Below are 23341 nucleotides of genomic sequence, written 5' to 3' on the forward strand. Positions count from 1 at the left end.
GAAAACAGTCCATTGTACTAGAGAAATGTGCATCCATTGCAAACCTAATATACATGTAGTTCATTCCACTTCCAAATGGTTGCACAATAGAGTGGCATTGCATCGCTTCCAAACCTTCATCCAAAACATGGCCTTATACCAACAGGCACCAGTGGATGGCAGTCATCTATAAATGGTACTCATTTTAAGTTCATTGAAAAATAAAAAATGGACTTTGTACGCAGAATCAGAAGACCTAAGTTCAACTTTAAGAAGGTTCAAATGAGTCTAGAGATTGTTGGAGCAAATGCTAACAAAAGTAGTTGATGTTCCTGTGACCATCCCAGATTTTTCATCCCACATCAAATGGGGATATTTTTTGTATTTTCATGTCACACAATTTTTTTTCAATCATTTTTGGGACATGGGTGTCTTCAGTAAGGCTGCCATTTGTTGCCCATCCCTAATTGCCATTGAGAAGGTGGGGAACCACTGCAGTCTGTGTGATGAATGCTGTAACTGTGGTAAAGATGGATAGAAACATAGAAAAATAGGAGCAGGAGTAGACCATTTGGCCCTTCGAGCCTGCTCCACCACTCAATACGATCATGGCTGATCATCCAAACTCAGTAACCTGTTCCCGCTTTCTCCCCGTATCCCTTGATCCCATTAGCCCTAAGAACTATAGCTAACTCTTTCTTGAATATATTTAATGATTTGGCCTCAACTGCTTTCTGTGGTAGAGAATTCCACAGGTTCACCACTCTCTGGGTGAAGAAATCTCTCCTCATCTCAGTCCTGAATGGCTTACCCTTTATCCTTAGACTGTGACCCCTGGTCCTGGACTCCCCCACCATTGGGAATATTCTTCCTGCATCTACTCTGTCCATTCCCGTTAGAATTTTGTAGGTTTCTATGAGATCCCCTCTCATTCTTCTAAACTCTAGCGAATACAAGCCTAATCGACCCAATCTCTCTTCATACATCAGTCCTGCCATCCCAGGAATCAGTCTGGTGAACCTTGGCTGCACTCGCTCCATGGCAAGAACATCCTTCCTCAGATAAGAAGACCAAAACTGCACACAATACTCCAGATGTGGTCTCACCAAGGCCTTGTATAATTGCAGCAAGACATTCTTGCTCCTGTACTCGAATCCTCTTGCTATGAAGGCCAACATATCATTTGCCTTCTTAACTGCCTGCTGCACCTGCATGCCTACTTTCAGCGACTGATGCACAAGGACACCCAGGTCTCGCTGCACCTCCCACTTTCCCAGTCTATTGCTGTTCAGATAATAATCTGCCTTTCTGTTTTTGCCACCAAAGTGGCATTATAATGCATCTGCCATGTATTTGCCCACTCACTCAACCTGTCCAAATCACACTGAAGTTTCTCTGCATCCACCTCACAGCTCACACACCCACCCAGCTTTGTGTCATCTGCAAACTTGGATATATTCCATTTAATTCCCTCATCTATATCATTAATATATATTGTGAATAGCTGGAGTCCTAGCACTGATCCCTGCGGTACTTTGAGCAGGTGACCAAGCAAGTGGATGAGGGTAAACCAGTGGATGTGGTGTACATGGATTTTAGTAAGGCATTTGATAAGGTCCCCCATGGTAGACTTATGGAGAAAGTCAGGAGGCATGGGATAGTGGGGAATGTGGCCAGTTGGATTAAGAATTGGCTAACTGATAGAAGGCAGAGAGTGGTCTTAGATGGTAAATACTCAGCCTGGAGCCCAGTTACCAGTGGCGTGCCGCAGGGATCAGTTCTGGGTCCTCTCCTGTTTGTGATTTTTATTAACGACTTGGATGAGGAAGTCGAAGGGTGGGTCAGTAAATTTGCAGATGATACAAAGGTTGGTGGAGTTGTGGATACCGAGGAGGGCTATTGTCGTCTGCAAAGGGACTTGGATAGGTTGCAGTGCTGGGCTGAAAAGTGGCAGATGGAGTTTAACCCTGAAAAGTGTGAGGTCGTCCATTTTGGAAGGACAAACATGAATGCAAAATACTGGGTTAACGGTAGGGTTCTTGGGCATGTGGAGGAGCAGAGAGACCTTGGGGTCTATGTGCATAGATCATTGAAAGTTGCAACTCAAGTGGATAGGGCTGTGAAGAAGGCATATGGGGTGTTAGCGTTCATTAGCAGAGGGATTGAATTTAAGAGCCGTGAGGTGATGATGCAGCTGTACAGGACCTTGGTAAGGCCTCATTTGGAGTACTGTGTGCAGTTCTGGTCGCCTCATTTTAGGAAGGATGTGGAAGCCTTGGAGAGGGTGCAGAGGAGATTTACCAGGATGTTGCCTGGAATGGAGAATAAGTCTTACGAGGAAAGGCTGAACATTCTAGGCCTCTTCTCATTAGAAAGGAGAAGGATGAGGGGTGACATGATAGAGGTTTATAAGATGATCAGGGGAATAGATAGGGTAGACAGTCAGAAACTTTTTCCCCGGGTGGAGCAAAGCGTTACAAGGGGTCATAAATTTAAGGTGAAGGGTGGGAGATATAAGGGGGATGTCAGGGGAAGGTTCTTTACCCAGAGAGTGGTCGAGGCATGGAATGCCTTGCCCGGGGAAGTTGTTGAGTCAGAAACTTTAGGGACTTTCAAAAGGCTTTTGGATAGGTATATGGATAAAGGAGAATGATGGGGTATAGATTAAATTGTCCTTGACAGAGGACAAAGGATCGGCACAACATTGTGGGCCGAAGGGCCTGTTCTGTGCTGTATGTTCTATGTTCTATGTTCTATGTTCTATGTACTCCCTAGTCACTGCCTGCCACTCGGAAAAAGACCCATTCATTCCTACTCTTTGTTTCCTGTCTGCCAACCAGTTCTCTATCCATGTCAGTACCTTACCCCCAATCCCATGTGCTTTAATTTTGCACGCTCATCTCTTATGTGGGACCTTATCGAAAGCATTCTGAAAGTCCAAATACACCACATCCACTGGTTCTCCCTTATCTATTCTACTAGTTACATCCTCAAAAAATTCCAGTAGATTTCTCAAGCATGATTTCCCTTTTGTAAGTCCATGTTGACTTTGTCCTATCCTGTCATTGTTGGTTTCCCTTGACCAACTTCATGGTTGAGGACAAGGCCATGTTGTTTGACTTATAAATCAATAAAGATACTCAGAATTTGTACTATAAGGGAATCAAATTGCACACGATCAAAGAATTAACAGATGTGCAGATAAGGTGGGTGCATCTGCTCATAAGGGCAGTCTATGCATGCCTTGTTCTATTGAGCTTTTGATCAGGGTTGATTGACAGCCTTTGATTAAGAGTCCAAGCTTGGACTCGGAGAAGTAATGAAATTTCTTTTCTTGTTTTTAGTTCAGTCTAATTCTCAATGGACTACCTGCGCTCAGTGAAGTTAACTTGGGTTTGCATCGTTCTCCTGGAACGATGCATCAGCAAGACCTCAAAAGACTGTTGTTCCCCAAAATTCTTGCAAATTATTGAAACTGTGTAAGAAATACATTTAAAGAAGTTATTTTAACTTCTTGTGGACTGGTGCTGTGCTGTTTTCATCAGCCTTAGCTCAGTGGTAGTATTGCTGCCTCAAAGACAGAAGGGCATGTGCTCAAGTGCCACAGGCTATTAGCTTTAGCCTGAATGTTGTAGTGGATGATGTAAATTTTATTACCTTTTAGAATAGACAGAGCAATATTGTAGGCCTTGTGTCATCATTTTTGTATTGTACTGTAATTAAGGAATAATAAATGCTCCCAAGGCACATAAGTTTTGTTACAGTCTCAAGACAACACTGTGGGAATACTTCCACCACATGAATTTCAGTGGTTCAAGGAGGCAGCTCACCACCAGCTTCTCAAGAGCAATTAGGGATGGGCAATAAATGTGGGCAGCAACATCATCCCATAAATGAAGGAGAAATAACATAGGGTGCACAGCTGCTAATGGAAACTACCTTTCAGCCATGAGCACAAGTTAAAAGTGGTGGGAGAAAGTCCAGACTATAATAGCTGGATATGTGGTTGGGAATGGAATTGATGACTGAAGAGATATGTATAAATCTTCTATGTTCTGGGCACAGAATGGAAGTGTAGTTGGTGAAGGGAAGCAGGCCAATGTAAATAGTGGAAGTGTGATGCTGGGTAAATATACTGGAGATTCGTTTGATTATCTTTGTAAATGAGAGAGTATTTAAATAATACATTGCCAAGGCGATATAATGGTAGGGTAAATTATGCTTGGTATGTGGAAGAGGCTGCAGAAGGTTGCTCTCCTTACAGAGAAGGTTAAGAGGAGATTTGATAGAGGTGTTCAAAATTATAAATGATTTTGATAGAATAAATAAGGACAAACTGTTTCCAATGGCAGAAGGGTCAGTAACCCGAAGACACAGATTTAAGGCAATTAGCAAAAGAACCAGAGGCGCCGCGAGGAAACAATTTTTGAAAAAATAAGTTATGGCAATCTGGAATGCACTGTCTGAAAGGGTGGTGAAAGCAGATACAATAGTAACATTCAAAATGGAATTGGATGAATACTTGAAGGGAAAACAATTATAGGGCAATGGTGAAAGAGCAGGGGAGTGGGATTATTTGGATAGCTCTGCCAAAAAGTCAGCACAGGTATGGTGGACAAAATGGCCGCCTTTTGTGCTGTCTCATTCTCTAATTCCAGGTTCAAATCTTTTGGCTGTAATGGTTCTGTGCGACACATGTTCGGGCAGCCTCAAGACAGAGCCTAGCTGTTGCTGGTGTATGGTAAAACATTTTTAACTTGACCCTAGATTGACAGTCCCGCAAAAAAAATGGAAATGGAAGGGGGAGTTATTTTGTGAGGCGGCACATTATTGGGACAGAGTAGAGGGAGATGGACATTGCAGCTGCTTGCATTGCACTTGACTTGAGCGTGTCTGAGGCTGATGCTGAGTGACTTCACCTTAATGAGCATGACAATTCACCATTCCCCACAACACCCAATCAAGGAAAAGCACTGACACACTTCGAGACACTTTTTTTAAAACAAAACCTTTACCTCAGCCGAAGCACAATTAACGACTCGACTGCCTACCATGCTGGTTAACTTGCATTCTCTTACCTAGTGTTCTTTTTCATTGTCCTAGGCCTATCAGCCTTTACTTCTTTCAGAGGCAGGGAGCTGTACAGAACCGGAGTCAGCAAGCATCAGGTCAGACAAGGCAGCAGAAAGTTTCGGCACAAGGTGAAGGGAGTGAGAGGGAGGGGGAGGCAGAGGGAGGGAGGGGATGAAAGAGCACACCGCAAGAAGAGAAAAAAAAAGTACAAGTGAAAACAATGAAACTATATGGAAAAATAAAACATCATGCACATGCTTAGTCGGAACAAAATCAGAAAGAAGCAAAAAGGAGCCATTCTCCCTCAGTCTGTGGAGACTAAGACACCGAGCAATCACTTACTGCCTCATGCCTGTGATAAAGCATTGAGATATAGAAATTAGAGGGAATAAAACCCCTAAGAGAAAAACTAGATTGTTTCAGGGGAGTTTGAATCACACCCGGTTGGTTTTCAGCCACACAAGATCTGATAGGGAGGTGACGATCTAGTCTATTTGCTCATCGTAACTTGGATAGGAAGTAGATACTCCCCCAATGGAAAACCAAGAAAAGCTGGGCAACAATAGCTACGGCTGTCTCTCATCCCTGGCCTGAATCCCCATTTCTCCCACAAACCTGCTGCTGGCATTGCCACTGGACATTCCTTTCCCAATTGCTGCATGCAAATGCTGAATGGGGTGGTGGTGGGGGGAAGGGGGATGTTTGTGCCTGTGCTCGCCCATTTCCTTCCCCGTCTGCTGCTGTTCCTAGTGCCCTCCAGGACCACCAGGTGAGCCAAGTTGATCATCTCAGTATAGCAGTGGAAATAACCTCAAGTGGGGTGAAGGAGTCTTACCTTACCTGCTGAAGGGCCTTTGTTTGGTCAAAGCCTTCAGTGGATGACTTCCAGGAGTTTATGGCCCCTTTATGTCTTTATTCTTGTGCTGCTGCACAACCTTATTGGGGCAGGCACAGGAAAATCCAGCCCTAAACTTCTCATCTGCTATTATTGTCTTTAAAATTTACCTTGACTGCCTGTGAGTAGGTTAATTCCACATTCCCGCATCCTCAATCAACCATCAAGCACAAATTAGTTTTACATTTTCCTACTAGACCTCCCCCAGCCCCTTCTCTGCCAAACTCTTTGACTGCCATTCGGTTTTAAACTGGTCAAAAAGGAGGATTCCTTAAATGAAATGGCCACTCCTCCAAAAACTAGAGGGAAAGCTAGAAAAAAAAGTGTGTAGCACCTGATTCCATATACTGATCAACACTGCATCTTTTGTAACTCAGATTGTTGTCTGAATTTAACATTTAGTGTTTCTCCCTGGAAAAGACGAGGTCAACTGTTGCTCGTCCCATCTTGGGCCAATTAAATCAGACTTGCTATGCTATACTGATTCTGAAGTAAGAGAGACATTTAACATAAGGTAAACTATAGGAGCATACACTCATTTTGAGTACATTTCCCAGCATGCGTTGCAGGTAGACAACAGGAATGAGCTACTCTGTTCCACACATCTGTAGCACTAAAGGAGACAACAGAATGTCTTCAAGAAGCAGCAATGTTGAGGAGGAATAGGCATTGAGAGAGAATACATGTATGTGTATATGTGAGTGAAAGAAAGGAGAGAGCCTTCTGTTTGACCCAACTGTTAAACCATCACTAATGAAATCACAAGCATAAATCTCACAAAATGGTGATTTCCAACATGGCAGACGGGGATAATCAATGGAAGCACGACACACCTTTGATGTAAAACATTGGTGGGACTTGGGTTTAAAAGTTTATCATGCTTGAGGACCAGAGGTTAGATTTGCTAAATATGCATTTTTTGAGTCCCCATTGAACAGCCCTTCCATGTGCTATGACATCACATGACCCGCAATAGTTAAAATGCTAAGAGCATTCACTGCCTTTGGACAGATATAGACTATATAGACTTTTCTGCTTTTCTACTACCTTTAATAAGATGATATAATACAACAGATCCTAACTACTGGGGAAACCCAGCTCCTAAAATTCAATTAACATATTGTATCCTTTCCTCCTCAGCTCTCCTGCTGTCTCAGTGTCCCAATCACACTGTCCAACATGGTCCTGAGCCATACAGTTCAGTACAGTCCCAGTTCAGCCATAGTACTGAGTCATACAGTTCAGTACAGTCCCAGTTCAGCTATGGTACTGAGCCATAGAGTTAAGTACAGTCCCAGTCCAATCATGATACTGAGCTACACAGTCCAGTACAGTCCCAGTTCAGTCATGGTACTGAGCCACACAGTCCAGTACAGTCCAAGTTTAGTCATGGTACTGAGCCACACAGTTCAGTACAGTCCCAGTTCAATATGTGGCCCCTGCTCAATTTGCTGATCCTAATTAAGAGTGCAGTCCAACTGCTAGAGTTGGGCTCCAGAGCCACTGGGTAGCAAGAAGAAAATGGTCGAGTATTCCCACTCCTGATCACTATCAAATATCTCCTCCTCGACCATGTGCGTGCATGGCAACAGGTGAGGGCAAGATCAGGTTTGGCTGTGATGCCTCGGCGTCCCCACCCGCTCTGCACCGACCCCAACATATGGTGGATTCGTCAGTTCCCACACACTCTTTAGACTTACAAACGGCATATACCCACTTGGATGAAGTACCAGAAGCTGGCTAGTGTCTATGGCACCTAACCTTAGCAAGAGCCAACAACGCCTTCAGGAATGGAGCAGAGAATATGAAGACAGGGAGAGAAGACAAAGCAACTTTCCTTCCTTTGTTTGTTTTTCCCTCTCCAATATTCCTGTTTGGAAAGGACTCAGTCCAGAGAACCTGTAAAGTTTTCAAGGGTACAGTGGCTTATCAGGGTTGGTGCCCCATCTGAAACGTACTTCCTTTACCATCGGCTTCCACAGCAGTTCTATCCGCAGGATTAATCTCAGAGCACATATCATAGGAAGCTTCCATATCCTCAAGGTCACCTCAAGCTCTGCTTCTGTCTTTTGCGGCTTCACACTTCAAACAACTTCAATTTTCTTGGGATCTTGTTCCAGACGGTTATATATCAGCAACTGAGTGTCCGAAGCACCATTCCTTGGAAACTGCGACTTACCTTTTGTCCTGACTGAGCGTGAGGTTTCTCTCCTGCCATCTCTGAAGTCATGAGATTTTTGTGGTGGGTGCACAATTTGTGTAGCTGCAAGCATTGGGCAATGTTCCCTCAACACTGCTTTGCTGAGTCCTTGGGATCAATCCACAGACAAATGTATTTGGAGTTTTTAATCAGAAACTAGGGAGAGACTAAAACTAAGGGGCACAGTTTAAAAATAAGGGGTCTCCCATTTAACACAGAGATGAGGAGAAATTTTTTTCTCTCAGAGGATCGTGAGTCTGTGGAACTCTCTTCCCCAGAGAGTGGTGGAGGCAGGGTCATTGAATGTTTTTAAGGCAGAGGTAGATAAATTCTTGACAAACAAGAGAGTCAAGGGGTATGAGGGGTAGGCAGGAAAGTAGAGTTAAGTCCACAAACAGATCAGCCATGATCTTATAGAATGGCAGAGGAGGCTCTAGGGGCCGAATAGCCTACTCCTGCTCCTAGTTCCTATGTTTGTAAGTACTATCATCGAGCTAATCCATGGTGTTGGCTCAGTTCTCTTTAGGTAAAGTACATCATCAGGGTAACAGACATTATAGGGTTCCAGACATCGCATCTGCAGCCTTCCTGAGCCCCTTCCTCTAGACTCTTGCTTCATTTTGCAATTAAATAGTTTGCTTTAGTTCCCAGTTCTGACAAGAGGACTACCTGGCCATCTGGTTGGGAATAGGGTTGTAGACTGGAAGTATATGTTGTTACGACCAGGTGAGAAGGGTGTCTAGGGTTCCCTCTCAGCCTTCACCTGGTCTTACCGTAACAGGGTTTTATTTTTAAACACACCGTGTTTTTAGCTCCCCTTTGGTGAATCCTTGTTCACCGCTTTCCAATTATAAGGCAAAGAAACAAACACAAACAGGCTTTCTTAAGTTTAAAGAAGAAAAGTGAAATTTTATTAAACTTAAACCTCTAATTCAGTTAATGCCTACAGATACACGCCACGCTAGCATGCATCCATGATACGCACATGCAAATAGAGACTGAAAAGCGAAGAAGAAAAATAAAGTGGAAAGGGTTGAGACAATATCTGAAGCGTTGTTGTTATGTTTCTTCGAGCTCACTGTAGAATCCTTTTGTATGTAGATGTTGCTTTTCATTGGGGCCCAGTATTCTTCTTAAACCTTGTTCATGTGTCTTCAGTCGATTTTTGGAGTTCCGTGAGAAAGAGATGGGAGCAGACAGGACAGGAGAGGAGGTCTTTTCAATCCAGGAGCCAAGAGCTTTCTGCCAGGCTCTTTGTCCAAACTCTACAATTCAGAAAAGAAAACCAGACTGCCAAGCAGGTCAGTCATATGACTAACTGGTTTGACTATGTCTGTTTGTGGATTGTATTGGAGCAGGGGATAGCTCCTTTGCCTACAAACACTGTCTGTTAATATGCAAAAATGTCTTTCCAGCCAAGGGCCTGGCAGCCCCCATTACCATGACTTTCATTTGGAAGTCTTCCTGGACTTCCTTTAACCCACCCTCTTGGTCACTCTTTCTCCTTCCCTGTCAAACCTTTTGCCAGCCGTGTGCCTGCCTGTCCCCTTTTGTTCTCCCTTTTACTGTGAAAAGGCCTGACCTTTCTCCCAGAGAGTGCATCGAACACCAAAATGATGGTGAATGGTATTGGAGGGCAGTGTTTGCCTGTACCTGTACACCAGATGCACCTGGGGTGCGACCTAGTTTCGGGACCGGTGACCGTATGGATTGTCCCTAGTTTGCCTGTGGACGGGGTTGACTTGCTCCTAGGTAATAATCTGGCGGGGGTGAAGGTGGTAGCCCCCCCAGTAGTGAAAGAAAGACCGCAGGAGATCAGCGAGACAGGGCAGTGGCAGGAAGCGGACCCCTGCAGTTTCCCTCAACGTGTATTGGATCAGGTCATGATCAAACCAGCTCCCCCAGAGGAGTCTGCATTGGCGCTGTAGGCAAATGGCCATAAGGTCTGCCTGTTCAAGAATTTCTTTGGAAAGTTAGGAGACCCAGGGAATTAATTAAATGGATTTTCCCTAGCTGAGGCTCAGCGAGCCGACCCAGTATTGCGAGAGTTAGCATAGGCTGCCTAGTCTGAAAGTGAAGCAGAGGGAGTCCCTGATCGCTATATTCAAAGAATGAGGTACTGATGAAGGAATGGAGTTCTCCTCACAGACCTGTGAGCAAGGTGTGGACAGCAGTTCACCAGTTAGTGGTACCGGAGAGAAATATTAAGAAGGACCCACGAGACTACAGTGGCTATACATGCCGGTATCCAAAAGACCAAAGCCCGCATAAGACAGCAGTTTGACGGCCCAAAACTCCACAAAGATGTGGTGCAGTACTGCAGGAGTTGCCACATGTGCCAGGTTGAGGGGAAACCCCAATCTAAAGTGAAACCTGCACCCCAAGTCCTGTACCAGTGTTCGGAGGACACTCCAGCAGAGTGAAATGTATTCCAGAAAGAATGCAAAGAAAGAGAGTTGAAGCGGCTTGAGTTAACTAGGGGGCAACAGAGTAATGCTAGTGAAAGCATGGCCAATATGGAGTAGCGTAATTGAGGGCTGCGTACAGAATTGTTAAAACTAGCTCATCTAATCCCAAAATTTAATGAGGAAGATGTGGAGGACTTTTTTTGTCCTTTGAGAAACTGACAAGGCAGCTAAAATGGCCAGCTGAGACCTGGCCTGTTTTATTACAAAGCAAGCTAACTGGAAAAGTCCATGAGGTTTATTCACTGTTGCCAGATGAGAGTTCATCAAATTATGAACTGACCAAAAATGCTATTTTCGGGGCACATAAATTAGTACCCGACGACTATTGCCAAAAGTTTAGAACCCGCAGGAAGCAAGCCAATCAAACTTATCTGGAGTTTGAATGAAATAAGCAGTTGGCTTTTGACCAGTGGTTGAGGGCTCTTACAGTACAGCTCACCTATGAGAAGCTCAGGGAAGTAATTCTGTTAGAGGAATTTTAAATACTGTCTCCTACTCTCCATAAAGACCCATGTAGAGGAGCAGCGGATTCAGAGAGCCCAGCAAGCAGCCGTTCTGGCCAATGAGTTTGTTTTAATTTATAAGTCAGTTTCCCAGTGGAGAACCTTTCCTAATCACCCCCACAAATCCGAAAAGGACAAAGGATGGGAAGGTGATTTCTGCCCAGGCAGTCCTGGAAGAGAAAGGAAAGCAGGAGACACAGGGGGCCCTCCACCAGCCAAAAAGGAAGGTGCTGTGAGCAAGAGTGAGACCTGGAGACCTGTGTGCTTCCATTGTAATAAAGCAGGGCATTTAAAAGCTGACTGCTGGAAACTAAAGGGAAAATGGTAGGGTTAATCAGGGCACACCTGCTCAGTGAAGACGGGACCCTGATGGAAAGCAGAGAATAAGCTGTGGTTTTAACTGCAGTAAAAGTGAGGCCCAGGAAGCCTACTACTGCAAGTGCATGAAAATTTAATAGGATTCTTGAAGGTTATCAGGGTTTTGTGCTTGAAGGGAAGGTTACCCCAGACCCCTCAAGTGGGGCAAGCAAGCCCATAGTAATTCTCAGGGACACACATGCAAATAGAGACAGAAAAGAGCAGAAGAAAAATAAAGTGGAAAGGTTTGAGACAATATCTGAGGCGTTGTTGTTACGGTTCTTCGAACTCACTGTAGAATCCTTTTGTAGGTAGAGCTTGCTTTTCATTGGGGCCCAGTATTCTTCTTAAACCTTGTTCACTGTAGGAGACCTTTCTCTCTTGGGGTTCATGTGTCTTTAGTCGGTTTTTGGAGTTCCATGAGAAAGAGATGGGAGCAGACAGGACAGGAGAGGAGGTCTTTTCAATCCAGGAGCCAAGAGCTTTCTGCCAGGCTCTTCGTTCAAACTCCACAATTTGGAAAAAACCCAGACTGCCAAGCAGGTTAGTCATGTGACTAACTGGTCTGAACACATCTGTTTGTGGATTGTTTGGAGCAGGGGATAGCTCCTTCGTCTACAAACAGTGTCTGTTAATATGCAAAAATGTCTTTCCAGCCAAGGGCCTGGCAACCCCTTGTCGCAGGCCTTCTCTTCTTCCCAGCAACAATTTGCAATTTAATGTCCATGTGGTGAAATTAATGTGCCTCATTCTTGGCAGTTGGGGGCCTGCATGACAATGTACAACAATAACAACAACTTATATTTATATAGTGCTGTTAACGTAGTAAAACATCTGAAGGCACTACACAGGAGCGTTATCAAACCACATCGAGCCCCATAGGAGATATAGGGCAGAGGACCAAAAGTTTGGTCAAAGAGGTAGGTTTTCAGGACTGTCTTAAAGGAGGAAAGCGACGTAGAAAATTGGAGAGGTTTAGGGAGGAAATTCCAGATCTTAGGGACTTGGCAGCTGAAGGCACGACCATCAATGGTGGAGAAATGAAAATCAGGCATGGTCAAGAGACCAGAATTAGAGGAGGACAGGGTAGTTGGGTTGGAGGAGATTACAAATTTAGGGAGGGGCGAGACCACGGGAGCATTGGAAACAAGAAAGAGAATTTTAAGACTGAGTTCGCGTTCAGATAATGACTATTTCAACCAAAAGGAGCAGCCTGGTACATTTCGAATGCCAGCAGAGTCAAACTGCGAATGTATGCGGCCTTGAGCGCCAAGAATATACGGGGCCCCTTTGTACTCCTTTGCAAAGACCCCCACCCCACCATTCCTCGAGCCATAAAACCTACCCCAATGGAGAAGGCCGGGCTGCTGTTCTCAGGCTTTGGGAATCATGGCCAGTAACAAGAGGCTTCTTTCTCCAATGGGATCAATGTGGTTGACTCTTAAATGCCCCCTCAAATGTCCTGGCAAGTATCAAAGCGCTACCAAATCTAAGAAGAGGAATGAAACCGGATGGACCACCCGGCATTGACCTAGGCACCGGAAATGACAATGGCAAACCCAACCATGTCGACCCTGCGAAGTCCTCCTTACTCACATCTGGGGCTTGTGCCAAAGTAGGGAGGGCTGTCCTACAGATTAGAACATAGAACATAGAACATTACAGCGCAGTACAGGCCCTTCAGCCCTCGATGTTGCGCCGACCTGTGAAACCATCTGACCTACACTATTCCATTTTCATCCATATGTCTATCCAATGACCACTTAAATGCCCTTAAAGTTGGCGAGTCTACTACTGTTGCAGGCAGGGCGTTCCACGCCCCTACTACTCTCTGTGTAAAGAAACTACCTCTGACATCTGTCCTATATCTATCACCCCTCAACTTAAAGCTATGTCCCCTCGTGTTTGCCATCACCATCCGAGGAAAAAGGCTCTCACTATCCACCCTGTCCAACCCTCTGATTATCTTATATGTCTCTATTAAGTCACCTCTTCTCCTCCTTCTCTGTAACGAAAACAACCTCAAGTCCCTCAGCCTTTCCTCGTAAGACCTTCCCTCCATACCAGGCAACATCCTAGTAAATCTCCTCTGCACCTTTTCCAAAGCTTCCACATCCTTCCTGTAATGCGGTGACCAGAACTGCACACAATACTCCAGGTGCGGCCGCACCAGAGTTCTGTAGAGCTGCAGCATGACCTCGTGGCTCCTAAACTCGATCCCCCTACTAATTAAAGCTAACACACCATATGCCTTCTTAACAGCTCTATTAACCTGGGTGGCAACTTTCAGGGATTTATGTACCTGGACACCAAGATCTCTCTGCTCATCTACACTACCAAGAATCTTCCCATTAGCCCAGTATTCTGCAATCCTGTTACTCCTTCCAAAGTGAATCACCTCACACTTTTCCGCATTAAACTCCATTTGCCATCTCTCAGCCCAGCTCTGCAGCCTATCTATGTCCCTCTGTAACCTACAACATCCTTCGGCACGATCCACAACTCCACCGACCTTCGTGTCATCCGCAAATTTACTAACCCACCTTTCTACACCCTCATCCAGGTCATTTATAAAAATGACAAACAGCAGTGGCCCCAAAACAGATCCTTGCGGTACACCACTAGAAAGTATACTCCAGGATGAACATTTACCATCAACCACCACCTTCTGTTTTCTTTCAGCTAGCCAATTTCTGATCCAAAGCACTCATTCACCTTCAATCCCATACTTCTGTATTTTCTGCAATAGCCTACCGTGGGGAACTTTATCAAACGCCTTACTGAAATCCATATAGACCACATCCACGGCTTTACCCTCATCCACCTGTTTGGTCACCTTGTCAAAAAACGCAATAAGGTTTGTGAGGCACGACCTACCCTTCACAAAACCGTGCTGACTATCTCTAATGAACTTATTCTTTTCAAGATGATTATAAATCCTATCTCTTATAACCTTTTCCAACATTTTACCCACAACCGAAGTAAGGCTCACAGGTCTATAATTACCAGGGCTGTCTCTACTCCCCTTCTTGAACAAGGGGACAATATTTGCTATCCTCCAGTCTTCCGGCACTATTCCTGTCGACAATGACGACATAAAAATCAAGGACAAAGGCTCTGCAATCTCCTCCCTGGCTTCCCAGAGAATCCTAGGATAAATCCCATCTGGCCCAGGGGACTTATCTATTTTCACACTTTCCAAAATTGCTAACACCTCCTCCTTGTGAACCTCAATCCCATCTAGCCTAGTAGTCTGACTCTCAGTATTCTCCTCGACAACATTTTCTTTCTCCACTGTAAATACTGACGAAAAATATTCATTTAACACTTCCCCTATCTCCTCCGATTCCACACACAACTTCCCACTACTATCCTTGATTGGCCCTAACCTATCTCTAGTCATTCTTTTATTCCTGATATACCTATAGAAAGCCTTAGGGTTTTCTTTGATCCTATCCGCCAATGACTTCTCGTGTCCTCTCCTTGCTCTTCTTATCTCTCCCTTTAGATCCTTCCTGGCTAGCTTGTAACTCTCAAGCGCCCTAACTGAGCCTTCACGTCTCATCCTAACATAAGTCTTCTTCTTCCTCTTGACAAGCTCTTCAACTTCTTTAGTAAACCACGGCTCCCTCGCTCGACAACTTCCTCCCTGCCTGACAGGTACATACTTATCAAGGACACGCAGTAGCTACTCCTTGAATAAGCTCCACATTTCGATTGTGCCCATCCCCTGCAGTTTCCTTCCCCATCCTATGCATCCTAAATCTTGCCTAATCGCATCATAATTTCCTTTCCCCCAGCTATAATTCTTGCCCTGCTGTATATGCCTGTCCCTGCCAAGATTAGTCAAGCAACAAACTGACAAAGTCATACTCATGGAATCACACCTTACAGACAATGTCCCAGACACTGCCATCACTATCCCCGGGTATGTCCTGACCCACCGGTAGGACAGACCCAGCAGAGGTGGTGGCACAGTGGTATACAGTTGGAAAGGAGTTGCCCTGGGAGTCCTCAACATCGACTCCAGACCCCATGAAGTCTCATGGCATCAGTCGAACATGGGCAAGGAAACCTCCTGCTGATTACCACCTACTGCCCTCCCTCAGCTGATGAATCAGTACTCCTCCATGTTGATCACCACTTGGAGGAAGCACTGAAGGTGGCAAGGGTGCAAAATGTACTCTGGGTGCGGGACATCAATGTCCATCACCAAGAGTGGCTCGGTAACACCACTACTGAGCGAGCTGGCCGAATCCTAAAGGACATATCTGCTAGACTGGGTATGCAGCAGGTGGTGAGGGAACCGACAAGAGGGAAAAACATATTTGGCCTCATCCTCACCAATCTGCCTGCCGCAGATGCATCTGTCCATGATAGTATTGGTAGGAGTGACCACCGCACAGTCCTTGTGGAGACGAAGTCCCGCCTTCACAATGTGAATACCCTCCATCATGTTGTGTGGCACCATGCTAAATGGGATAGATTTCGAACAGATCTGGCAATGCAAAACTGGGCATCCATGAGATGCTGTGGGCCATCAACAGCAGCAGAATTGTACTCAACCACAATCTGTAACCTCATGGCCTGGCATATCCCCCACTCTACCATTACCATCAAGCCAGGAGACCAACCCTGGTTCAATGAAGAGTGCAGGAGGGCATGCCAGGAGCAGCACCAGGCATACCTCAAAATGAGGGGTCAACCAGGTGAAGCTACAAGACAGGACTACTTGCGTGCCAAACTGCGTAAGCAGTATGCGATCGACAGAGCTAAGCGATCCCATAACCAACGGATCAGATTTAAGCTCTGCAGTCCGATCACATCCAGTCGTGAATGGTGGTGGATAATTAAACTACTGACAGGAGGAGGCTCCACAAATATCCCCATCCTCAATGATGGGCAAGTCCAGCACAACAGTGCAAAAGATAAGGCTGAAGCATTTGCATCCATCTTCAGCCAGATGTGCTGAGTGGATGATCCATCTCAGCCTCCTTCTGAGGTCCCCAGCATCACAGATGCCAGGCTTCAGCCAATCCGATTCACTCCACATGATATCAAGAAATGACTGAAGGCATTGGATACTGCAAAGACTATGGGCCCTGACAACATTCCGGCAATAGTACTGAAGACCTGTGCTCCAGGAGCAAGGGTAGGCCACTCGGCCCCTCGAGCCTGCTCCACCATTCAATAAGTTAATAGCTAAACTGATTTCTCCACATTACCACCTACCCCCGACATCCTTTCAACACCTTGCTTATCAAGAACTATCTACCTCTGCCTTAAACATATTCAAAGACTCTGCTTCTACCATGTTTTGAGGAAGGGAGTTCCAAAGACAAAGTGATGGAAGGGGTCGTCGACAGTGCAATCAAGTGGCATTTGCTCAGCAATAATCAGCTCACTGACCCTCTGTTTGGGTTCCGCCAGGGCCTCTCAGTTTATTTTAATATTTTTTTTAATTTAGAGATACAGCACTGAAACAGGCCCTTCAGCCCACCGAGTCTGTACCAACCATCAACCACCCATTTATACTAATCCCATATTCCTACCACATCCCCACACCACCTACCGATACTCGGGGCAATTTATAATGGCCAATTTACCTATCAACCTGCAAGTCTTTGGCTGTGGGAGGAAACCGGAGCACCCGGCGAAAACCCACACGGTCACAGGAAGAACTTGCAAACTCCGCACAGGCAGTACCCAGAATCGAACCTGGATCGCTGGAGCTGTGAGGCTGTGGTGCTAGCCACTGCACCACTGTTCCTGACCTCATTACAGCCTTGGTCCAAACATGGACAAAAGAGCTGAACTCCAGAGGTGAGGTGAGAGTGACTGCACTTGACATCAAGGCAGCATTTGACCGAGTATGGCATCATGAAGCCCTAGCAAAGCTGGAGTCAATGGGAATCAGGGGGAAAACTCTCCACTGGTTGGTGTCATACCTAGCACAAAGGAAGTTGGTTGTGGTTGTTGGAGGTCAATCATCTCAGTCCCAGGACATCACTGCAGGAGTTCCTCAAGGTAATGTCCTAGGCCCAACCATCTTCAGCTGTTTCATCAATGACCTTCCCTCAATCATAAGGTCAGAAGTGGGGTTGTTCGCTGATGATTGCACAATGTTCAGCACCATTTGCGACTCCTCAGATACTGAAGCAGCCCATGTCCAGATGCAGCAAGATCTGGACAACATCCAGGCTTGGACTGATAAGTGGCAAGTGACATTTGCACCACACAAGGGTCAGGCAATGACCATCTCAAACAAGAGAGAATCTAACCATCTCCCCTTGAAGTTCAATGGCATTATCATTGCTGAATCCCCCACTATCGATATCCTGAGGGTCACCATTGACCAGAAACTGAACTGGACCAGCCACGTAAATACTGAGGCTACAAGAGCAGGTCCGAGGTTGGGAATTCTGCGGCGACTAACACACCTCCTGTCTCTCCAGTGCCTGTCCACCATCCACAAGGCACAAGTCAAGAGTGTGATGGAATACCACACTTGCCTGGATGGGTGTAGCTCCAACAACACTCAAGAAGCTCGACACCATCCAGGACAACGCAGCCCGCTTGATTGGCACCCCATCCACAAACATTCACTCCCTCCACCACTGACACACAGTGGCAGCAGTGTGTACCATCTACAAGATGCACTGCAGCAATGCACCAAGGCTCCTTCGACGGCACCTTCCAAACCCGCGCCCCCTACCACCTAGAAGGAAAAGGGCAGCAGATGAACGGGAACACCACCACCTGCAATTTCCTCTCCAAGCTACACAACATCCTGACTTGAAATTATATTGCCGTTGCTTCACTGTCCCTGGGTCAAAATCCTGGAACTCCCTTCCAGCAGCACTGTGGGTGTACCTACACCCCAAGGACTGCAGCAGTTCAAGAAGGCAGCTCACCACCACCTTCTTAAGGGCAATTAGGGATGGGCAATAAAAGTGCTGGCCTAGTCAGCAACGTCCACATCCCTCGAACAAATAAAAAACAGATCAGGGTCAGTTGGTTGGGGGGGTGGGGTTGCTGTTGTAACAGGCAGGTTGCCTATTAGACATGGCTTACTGCCCCTCAAGGGGGGCCCCACATTAGGCTGAAGCTCCTGGGCATGGATCCCATTAACCTGATTGTTGATGCACCCTGAGTGTCCAGTAACAGTCAAGACCATGGACAAAGTATGGGGAAAAAATAAGACCAGGAAACAAAAAGAAAGTGACACTGAAGGAGTTAACTACAGGGAACTGGGAATCACAGGATTGCAGTGTATAGAGAGCAGTAAATAATCCATAAATAATAATAAATAATAATTTCTTAGCTGTGTCCCAGTAATTTAAAAATGACATTCAGGCTACAGGATTACAAAGAAGCATAATTAGCCACTCCATTAGGGTAAATAGGAGGCCAATGGCAAAATTTAAGGGTGTCAATTTTATGAGTGGACACTGCCAGCAGGGAACCTTGCCCAGCAGCTACATCTATCAGTAAATCGACCCTATTGCGTAAAAGTAACTGGTGCTGATATGTAAGTATAACATAAGCATTGGACTTCTTCTCTCCACCTTTTTAATGGAGGCATTACCTGATTTAAAATGAACGGGTTAGCGCCTGTGTTAAAACGGAGGGATGTTGCACAGTGCTTGACACATTTGTCTGTTAAATGGTCTTAGCTGTGGCTTAGTGGTAGCACTTTAGCCACTGAGTCAGAAGATCCAGACACTTGCCCATATAATCTAGGCTGACACCTCAGTGCAGTACTGAGAGAGCGCTGTTGTCTTTCGGATGAGATGTTAAACCGATGCCCTGTCTGAACTTTCAAAGAAGAGCATGGGAGTTCTCCCCGTGTTTTGGCCAGCATCCATCCCTCAAATAACACCAGCAGAAAACAAGTTAACTGGTCTCCTTGTTGTTTGTGACACCTTGCTGTGCACAACTTGGCTGATGCATTCACCGGCATTACAACAGTGATTACCCTTCAACTGAAGCAAACGGGTCCTCAAATCTTGTGTTGCAAAGGGTTCCAGACCCTCCACCTTCCTCCAAATGAATGGAGCTCTAGCCCCTGAAGCCAGTGACAGAGCTTGTGGGACAGGGCTAACAAAATAAAAACTTGATCTATTCACACTTTTCAAACACTTTAGCTCATTGTAAAGTCCTGCCTTTCACTATAATAATGATGCCATGAGGGGCAGTGCTCCAAATGTGCTTTCTTGTTCCTATAGAGTTGCTGATACATCATCTTAAACCCTCTGTCTACTGCTTGGATCTTCCATGCATTGAAATCAAAGATTTATCTCACGATCAGCTCCTTCTTTCCAGGTACCCTGGTGCTAACAAGTTCAACCTGCTCACTGTAGATAGAGCCAGAGTTTGGAAGGACAGAACCTACAATTATATTGTTGGGAGTTTTTCACTGTTCAAAGGGACGGAATATGAAAATATCACCAATCTGCCATGATACTGTAGACAGAAACATTCTACTGAAACATCTGGAAAACTTTTGGTTTACAGAAGATATTATTGGGGTAATTTTCATTTTTAGGGTAATAAGTATTAACAGTTTACTGAATATTATAGGGGTAATACATATAGACTAATAGCATAATACAGCACAGCAGGAGGCCATGCTACCTATCAGCCTGTGCTGGATCTTCAATGTTAAAACTCACATGGCACTAGTTGAAGATGAACCTGGAATTCTCTGGTGCCCTGGACAATATTCCTCCTTCAATCATCAAAGACAACAGACTATCTGGTATTTGATCTTACTTCTGTCTGTGCGATGTTCCCGTTTCACAATGGCTGCATACTTACCTACAGGACAACAGTCAATGTGCTTCAGAGATCATGTATTGTGTGGCACACCTTGAGACGGCACATTCAGGCAACATTGTTGTGGAATACCACACTGCCGAGCCTCTTCAACACAGTTGTGACTTTAAAAAAAATACAAACTCCTGTTCAGTGCTCCCTCCAGTTTTCCTGTCTACTCTTCTGTTGAAGCTGACACTTGCTGGGATACAGTTCCACAAGTTCCAGCTGATCATGGATGCTTCAACCATGTGAATATATCATCTGTGAACTTGGACTGAGTCAGCGGCGCTTGAGATGGCTTGGCCATGTGAGCCGCATGGAAGATGGCAGGATCCCCAAAGACACATTGTACAGCGAGCTTGCCACGGGTATCAGACCCACCGGCCGTCCATGACTCCGCTTTAAAGACGTCTGCAAACGCGACATGAAATCCTGTGACATTGATCACAAGTCGTGGGAGTCAGTTGCCAGCGTTCACCAGAGCTGGCGGGCAGCCATAAAGATGGGGCTAAAGTGTGGCGAGTCGAAGAGACTTAGTAGTTGGCAGGAAAAAAGACAGAGGCGCAAGGGGAGAACCAACTGTGTAACAGCCCCGACAAACAAATTTCTCTGCAGCACCTGTGGAAGAGCCTGTCACTCTAGAATTGGCCTTTATAGCCACTCCAGGCGCTGCTTCACAAACCACTGACCACCTCCAGGCGCTTATCTATTGTCTCTCGAGATAAGGAGGCCAAAGAGAGAACTTGGACAATGAGAGTCAAGCCTAAGCAAGGGCTCACTCAATGTCTTCAAGCACACAGCCATTATACACAGAGTCATTGTATAAGGATTAAAAGCAGGAAATCCTGATTTTTTTCCTTCTAGCCCAAGGTCACTGAGGCAATTGTAGCTTCCGTTCTGCAATCGCAGCTGGGGGGTATCAGCAAAGTCACCACAGACCAGGGGTCAAACCTGGGATCTTTTCATGCCAGCTCTCAATGCATCATGGTGTCCCATAAAATAGCTTTCCCTTCAAAGCTGGCACAGTGACACAGAGCACCCTTGTGCAAACACACAGTGCAACAATGGGACATTTGGTTGAAACAGTGAATCTCATAGTCTGACTTCAGTCATGTGCCTGGAGGGGTACCAGGTGGTACCTAGTTACTTCACTGCATAGGCCGAGGGACAAGTTAGAGTGACTGGCAGGCCAATATTAAACCATTCCTATGCACTTCCCAACTAGCTGAGCAACGGTTGATTGTCCATCTGCACAGGGAATGATGCAGGACCATAGATGACGTAAAGGGAAAGAAAAATCCTCTGCATTGACAAGACACTACTGGCAGCAGTGTGTGCTTACCTTCTTCTCTGAGTCAGGTTGGCAAACTGGGTCACAGTCTGCGGTTTGAAGCTGGCCGTGGCTGGGATCCGCACCACACTGTCCAGCAATGTAGTTATTGCTCTCTCTTGGGGCTGGCCACAAACCTTACTCACCTGCAACACAAAAGCACACAGAAGCATTCAATTCCTTTTCGTAAATAAAGAGGGAGCTTCACTGCAAGTGAAGCATGGTGCAAAGTTACAGCGGAATTGTGGCTGAGCTTAACATCTTTTTTGTTCTTAACGTTGCCATTTTGCAATTCATCTTTCAGTCAGGAATGCTGAAAACTTCAGAGAACTGTCAGTGACAGGCATGGAAATAATAAACTCCACAGTGTGAAAGCTGAATGGGTGCAAAGTCAAAATACCAAACTGAATGGGTAAACGCTCAACTGCTGTTCACTCAGTACCTCCAGATTCTCCCCAGATTAATTTCCTCAAATCTTTAGCATTCAACCATCCATTGTGAGTGCCTTTAAGTTACCTTTTGGCTCCTTCATGCTCTCATTTCTAAATAACTATGCTTTCATGCCTTACATATTGGTTGTAAAGAAGCCTGTAGGTGGCCATTAAAGGAAACTGCATTTATACCAGGGTTGTCCAACATACAGCCCGTGGGCAAGAATCCAGCCCACCAAAGGTTTCCATCTGGCCCAAGGATGTATTTCAGAGATGAGAAATTTTCCATTGTCTTCCTCTTCCGGACCAGCTTTCTAAAATATTGCACTGTCAGTTTCTCAGCTGACAGGTGCTGACATCAGCAACAGTGGTTTCTGAACTTCGGACAGATTGGGGTTTTCCAGCAGATTCTGACTTTTTTCTAAAGTTCGCCAGAAAACTCAGAATGTGTCTGAAGTCAGAAACCGCTGTTGCCAACGTCAGCACCTGTCAGCTGTGAAACTGACAGTGCGAGTTTTTGTAAAAAACTGACCAACCACAAATATGCTGTGCTGAGCACTCCTGTTCCCTGCCACTGTCAAAGGGAGAGACAGAGGACACATAAAAAGGGGGACAGAGAAAGGGGGGGACACAGAGAGCGAGGACAACACAGAGAGAGAGGGAACAACACAGAGAGGGGGAAACAACATGGGGGGGGGCAACACAGAGAGGGGGAACACAGAGAGGGAGGAACAGAGAGAAAGAGAGAGACAGAAAAAGAGACAGAGAAAGAGAGGGAGAGAGAGTGACCAAGATCATTCCTGACAGATTTTAGTTTAGTTTAGAGATACAACACTGAAACAGGCCCTTCAGCCCACCGAGTCTGTGCCGACCATCAACCACCCATTTATACTAATCCTACACTAATCCCATATTCCTACCACATCCCCACCTGTCCCTATATTTCCCTACCACCTACCTATACGAGGGGCAATTTATAATGGCCAATTTACCAACCAACCTGCAAGTCTTTTGGCTTGTGGGAGGAAACCGGAGCACCCGGAGAAAACCCACGCAGACACAGGGAGAACTTGCAAACTCCACACAGGCAGTTCCCAGAATTGAACCCGGGTCGCTGGAGCTGTGAGGCTGCAGTGCTAACCACTGCACCACTGTGCCGCCCATCTATCCAGAATAATTTGCATCGCTACAAGTGTGTGGGCAAATACTGACTACTTGTGCAAGCAAAAAAATGCCAGGTATCTCACTAAATCAGTGTCCAACATAGTGATGAGACAGTAAGTCA

At 45.6% G+C, this 23341-nt stretch overlaps 1 protein-coding gene across 2 annotated transcripts in view; it reads right to left on the reverse strand.

The window, feature by feature from the left end:
• The window catches only part of gpc5b (glypican 5b), a 687302-nt gene that overhangs the window by 449290 nt on the left and 214671 nt on the right, over positions 1-23341 (reverse strand). The window contains exons 4-5 of one of the 2 annotated variants that reach the window (XM_068041840.1): positions 21638-21771; positions 5058-5117 (exon numbers count right to left, since the gene is read on the reverse strand). In XM_068041840.1, the coding sequence (XP_067897941.1) occupies positions 5058-5117; positions 21638-21771 (194 nt within the window). The remainder of the gene's footprint in view (positions 1-5057; positions 5118-21637; positions 21772-23341) is intronic. The other variant, XM_068041839.1, reaches the window with a different exon arrangement.

This window comes from Heterodontus francisci, chromosome 11 (genome assembly GCF_036365525.1).
Source record: "Heterodontus francisci isolate sHetFra1 chromosome 11, sHetFra1.hap1, whole genome shotgun sequence".
Taxonomy (NCBI): Eukaryota; Metazoa; Chordata; class Chondrichthyes; order Heterodontiformes; family Heterodontidae; genus Heterodontus; species Heterodontus francisci.